This window comes from Poecilia latipinna, unplaced genomic scaffold (assembly GCF_001443285.1).
Source record: "Poecilia latipinna isolate Pla-1442-1.1 unplaced genomic scaffold, P_latipinna-1.0 Scaffold2682, whole genome shotgun sequence".
Classification (NCBI taxonomy): domain Eukaryota; kingdom Metazoa; phylum Chordata; class Actinopteri; order Cyprinodontiformes; family Poeciliidae; genus Poecilia; species Poecilia latipinna.
In genome coordinates, this window is record NW_015115298.1 from 51,900 (window position 1) to 56,342 (window position 4,443).

A 4,443-nucleotide genomic window follows, 5' to 3' on the forward strand; every position below is an offset into this window, starting at 1 on the left:
GTGGGCACCTTCACATCATTGCATTCAGTTTTTATTTACAATTTGTTTAGTGTCCCAACTTTTTTGGAATCCGGTTTGTATTTACGTGGCGCTGCCAAGCTCTGAGTTGGCGTCAAGACGCCAAAATCAATGGCGGTTATGGGCCTGCTGATCTGAACTTACTTCAGTAACCAGATCGTCGGTCAGCCGCTGCCAGGAGAATCTTCCATTTCCCTCTTCCTTTTTGTTGTTTTAATATCTACACCTACGCTCCAACTCATCAGCGATCCAGATGAACGGTTTCGCTGATATCGATTATTATCTCAAGCCACGCTGGTTCCCCTTCAGCTCCTATTGCCTTAATCAGAGTGAAACTGGCTAATTGTCTGAGTTATCACTTGATAATTTCCCTCTTCGCCACGGCTCCACTGAATATCTCAGAGCGGGTAAATGAATCATGAGGCTGTGAAGTCGGCCCCCTCCGATGCCATCTAATGCTATAATGGTCACAATAATGATGGAGCCATGGGTGGCGCCATTACAGCGGCCAGTTTCCATGACAGCGCCGTCATTCGTCGACCCAAATCCCAAACCAAAGTTAGAGTTGAGAGAGAACAGGGTTTTAAGGTTTTAGCTGTGAATTTTCATCAGCTTTGGTGATCGGTAGTAAATGTATGTCGGCTTTTTTCTTCAGAATATGAACGCTGGTCAGATGTGTCGATTACTTAAGAGATATATTAATACAGCACGAGACAAAATTATCTTCATAGAAAGGTTTCTTTGTTGGGCCCCATTTATAATCCATAATTCAAAGTGTTTCACAAGACAGGAACATCAGGCGAACCAGTTAGAGGAGAAATACTTTGTAGTTTGACAGGAAAACAGACATTCACGTAACCAGATGGAGATTTAACTTCCAACCAAGCAGCTTTTACTGTGTAGGTGTTTTTCTACAGTTTATAGTTGTAATTCCCTTCATTAAAGTCAAATAGGAGAACAAAAAAACTACTAAACCAAAGATTATTTATGAAAGACATATGCTGCTCAGCTCCAGAATCAAATTTAAGTTGAAAAGATTTTGGAAAAGACTAAAATGTTTACCATTAAAGTGTTTTGACATAAAGGTTTGTTTTACAGAGATATCCACATTTCTGTAGCTTAAACCCAAAACTGTCATCCTGACAGTACGCACATGTAAGTCAGTGGAGGAAACTGATGTCATCATGACAGCTGAGGAGATCATTCAGAAGTTGTTTATGCCTTTAGCAGCATTGGACTGAGAGGTAACAGATGAGCAGTTCCACCAGCTGACACTAGTCTGCAGGAGCTGAACGTAACTAGGTGGTGCTTTGTGTAGTTAAACATTTAGGTGTCCTGAGTGGTTGCCACGGGAGATTCAAAGATTTTTCAAACATGAAAGAATCAAAGAAACACGGCAGCTGTGTTTTTGATGAGGGAATAATGCTACAACATGATTTAAAGCTCATAAAGTTGGATACCCTCCCTTAATGACCTCACCACCTCACAACCTCTAAAAGAAGGTCAAGGTAAAGAAGAGCATTAATAAAAGACATAATGGAATGTGAATATGATTAAGTCCTGGATTAATAAATAAGATTATTTTAGTTTTATATAAGCAGGTGTACAGCTGCACCACATTAACAGATTATGTTTCTTAACAGATTGATGTTAAAAATTCAGAATGACCCAGAGAGTTTTGCTCTGAAAATAACAATCTTTGATGCTTCTCTGCTTGGTAACAGCAGCCACACCAAAGAGTGTTTTTATTGAAATGACTTCAGGTAAGGGGGTCACTTGTCCATTAGAGGGTTAAACTTTGATCTTGAGCCCATTCCTCTGTGCATTTCTGCCTGTTTACTGATTGGTTGTCTGCAGCCTGGCAGTGAGGTTCTGGTCCTGGCTCACTGTTGGCCCGGTCCGTTTGTGGAGGACCAGTCCAAGAATTCTCTGGTCCTCAGAATTCTCATGTTTCACTTTGAGGCTTGTAGACGGCGTCCTCAGCTAATTGACCCGGTATCAGTCCAACCACATTTAGACAACGTCTGGTCATTAACACATGCCTTCCACCTGAAAAGCTCATTTTTAATCTTTAGATCACACCTGCCTCACAAACACAGAAAGCTTTAAAGAATTGGCTGGACAAGAAGTGGATCTGTTCAAAGCATTGTTGTTGTTTTTTTTTGTTTTTTGTTTTTTTTAACTTTCTGCTCTCTCCTGGTGAAGTTGTGTTATATGAGCCCAGCCCACACCCACCATGGCACCAAATCCAGCATTGGTTTAATGAAGCTGGAGTTGGTGTGAGAGTGGCAGAGAATGATGCAGGCAGCTCTCTCTGATGTTCACATTTCATATTTCCTTTACCTGGGAGCTTGGCTTTCTCATCAATTTTTAATTAGTTTGGGGTTTCTTCTTCATGCCTATTTCTTTTTTCTCTCTCTCTTCCACGTTTTTCTCTGTCTCGTTTGTGAAAACTCTCTCTCCCTCCCCTCCTTTGGCCACTGTGTCAGTTCGGCAAGCTTTGGCCGAAGAGTCAGCTCTCGCTGCGACACAGATGGAGCTCAGCAGGGAGCGTCAATTAATCCAGCCTTTTATGTGTTTTAAAAAAAATGTTTCACTGTGCAACTATTGTTAGTGGTCTGTTTCATGTGCATTGTGCTGAAGGCCATGTTTATATCCGCTGAGTTTGGTGTACTCTTAAGAAGATTCAGGAAGTGTTAGAGGAGCAAAAGTGAGGCAATGACACAAGAAAGCAAGAGGTGTCACTGAACTATGTCTGTACTGCATATTTCTTTAGTCTTGTGGTCCTCCCCTGTCCCCTTATTAACACACAATAACTCCATGGAGCTGAACTTTAACCTATTACTCACCTTTCTCCAACCTCCTCTCTTTCCCTTTTACATTCTCCGCCCTCTAACTCTGATCTTTCTCGGCCCGCTGGGGCTTCAGATCTAGATGCTCCGAGCCCCTGTTTGATGAAGACATGCACACACGGCGCCATGTGTGTGGTGAAGAACGACAAGCCGGTCTGTGAGTGCACCGAGGCCTGCACCCTGATCTCTGACCCCGTCTGCGGGTCTGACGGCCAGAGCTACCGAAGCCCCTGCGAGATGCGAGCGATGGGTTGCACTCTGCAGAAGGACATCCGCATCCAGCACAAAGGACCGTGTGGTGAGTCAAAACACTGCAGAACACACATAAAGGTCAAAGGTCACGCCTAAGCAGATGTTATTTTAGTTTCAACCCAAACTTCACCCCAGCATTCAATTTTTAATGTTTTCATTAGCAAAGTGTTTTAGTGCTTAAAATACAGTGTGTGGGTGGAGCTTACTCACAGCATATGTGTTTGTGTGAGTGTGCATGTGCATGTGTGTGCGTGTCCACGTGTGTGTGCGCGCGCGTGTGTGTGCGTGTACATGAATGTGCTTTAAAGTGGTTTTCTTCCCTGTTGTTAACATTATTGTCATGGCAACTCAGCACCACAGCCTGTTAAATGACAGACGGGGAGTGAGTGTGACATTTTCTGTAATAAACAATTTCCACAACAAGTGTACATGTAGTCAGTGGAAGAGCTCAGCAAAAGGACAACCCTGGCATCTGTTTGACTGATAATGTAGACAAATACAGGCTAAATTAAACACGTTCAGTTTAGGTTTGTTCACTGACTCATTTCAAATCCAACATATGAAAGATGATCTTGTGGAAGGAATAATTTTCACATAAGGTTATACAGATTTGTTTTAGGATTATTGAGCAATGTTTTAACATAAATGAACTGGAATAGCATCACCTTTATCATTGGCTAACAAGCAAATAGATTAATCTGTTTACTGCAGTATCACATCTTACTAAAATTGTCCCATTCTTAGAGTTTGCTGAACTCTGCTAATTAAGCTGGAACGGTTTGATTAAGCAGAATTGGTGTGAAAATGTGAAAAAGCAACTCATTTGTGATGCTGTGGTCCGGTTCCTCTCCTAAAAGCAATGGGATCTTTGATACAGAGGCATCAAGATATATTCAAAGTACCACAAGATATTAAAAAGAATCAAATGATCTTTGGTCACACTCCCAAGCAGGGGCGTGGTAAAGGGGTGAAAAGTGATGACAATTCCAGGGGCCCTGACCAGCAGGGGGCCCTCCACAATTTAATTATTTATATTTTGTTCATAGAAATAAAATTTAAAAAGTCGGGGTCCTGTCATATACAAAATTAATCATATTGTATTTTCAAAGATTGTTTTTAGAAGTAAAATTTTAATGTTACCCCTCCCAGACCAAAAAACACACATCTGTTTTTGCCCTGAACCGCCGCCCCTGGATCTGCATGGAATGGTTTGTTCCTGTTTGGAGCGCTTCACGGTGTTCAGCTGCAGTCAGTAGAAGCTCCGGCCACAAACGGTTGTGGCAGTTACTATGCTGCTAAGAAAAGTTATAAAATCAGGTTT

General features: G+C 41.9%; 1 protein-coding gene across 1 annotated transcript in view; it reads left to right on the plus strand.

Annotated features, from left to right (window-relative positions):
- LOC106938754 (agrin-like) overlaps nucleotides 1-3,218 on the plus strand; it is a 37,485-nt gene extending 34,267 nt beyond the window's left edge. The window contains exon 4 of the mRNA XM_015020899.1: nucleotides 2,947-3,218. Coding sequence (XP_014876385.1) covers nucleotides 2,947-3,218 — 272 coding nt within the window. The remainder of the gene's footprint in view (nucleotides 1-2,946) is intronic.
- Nucleotides 3,219-4,443: the final 1,225 nt, after the last annotated feature.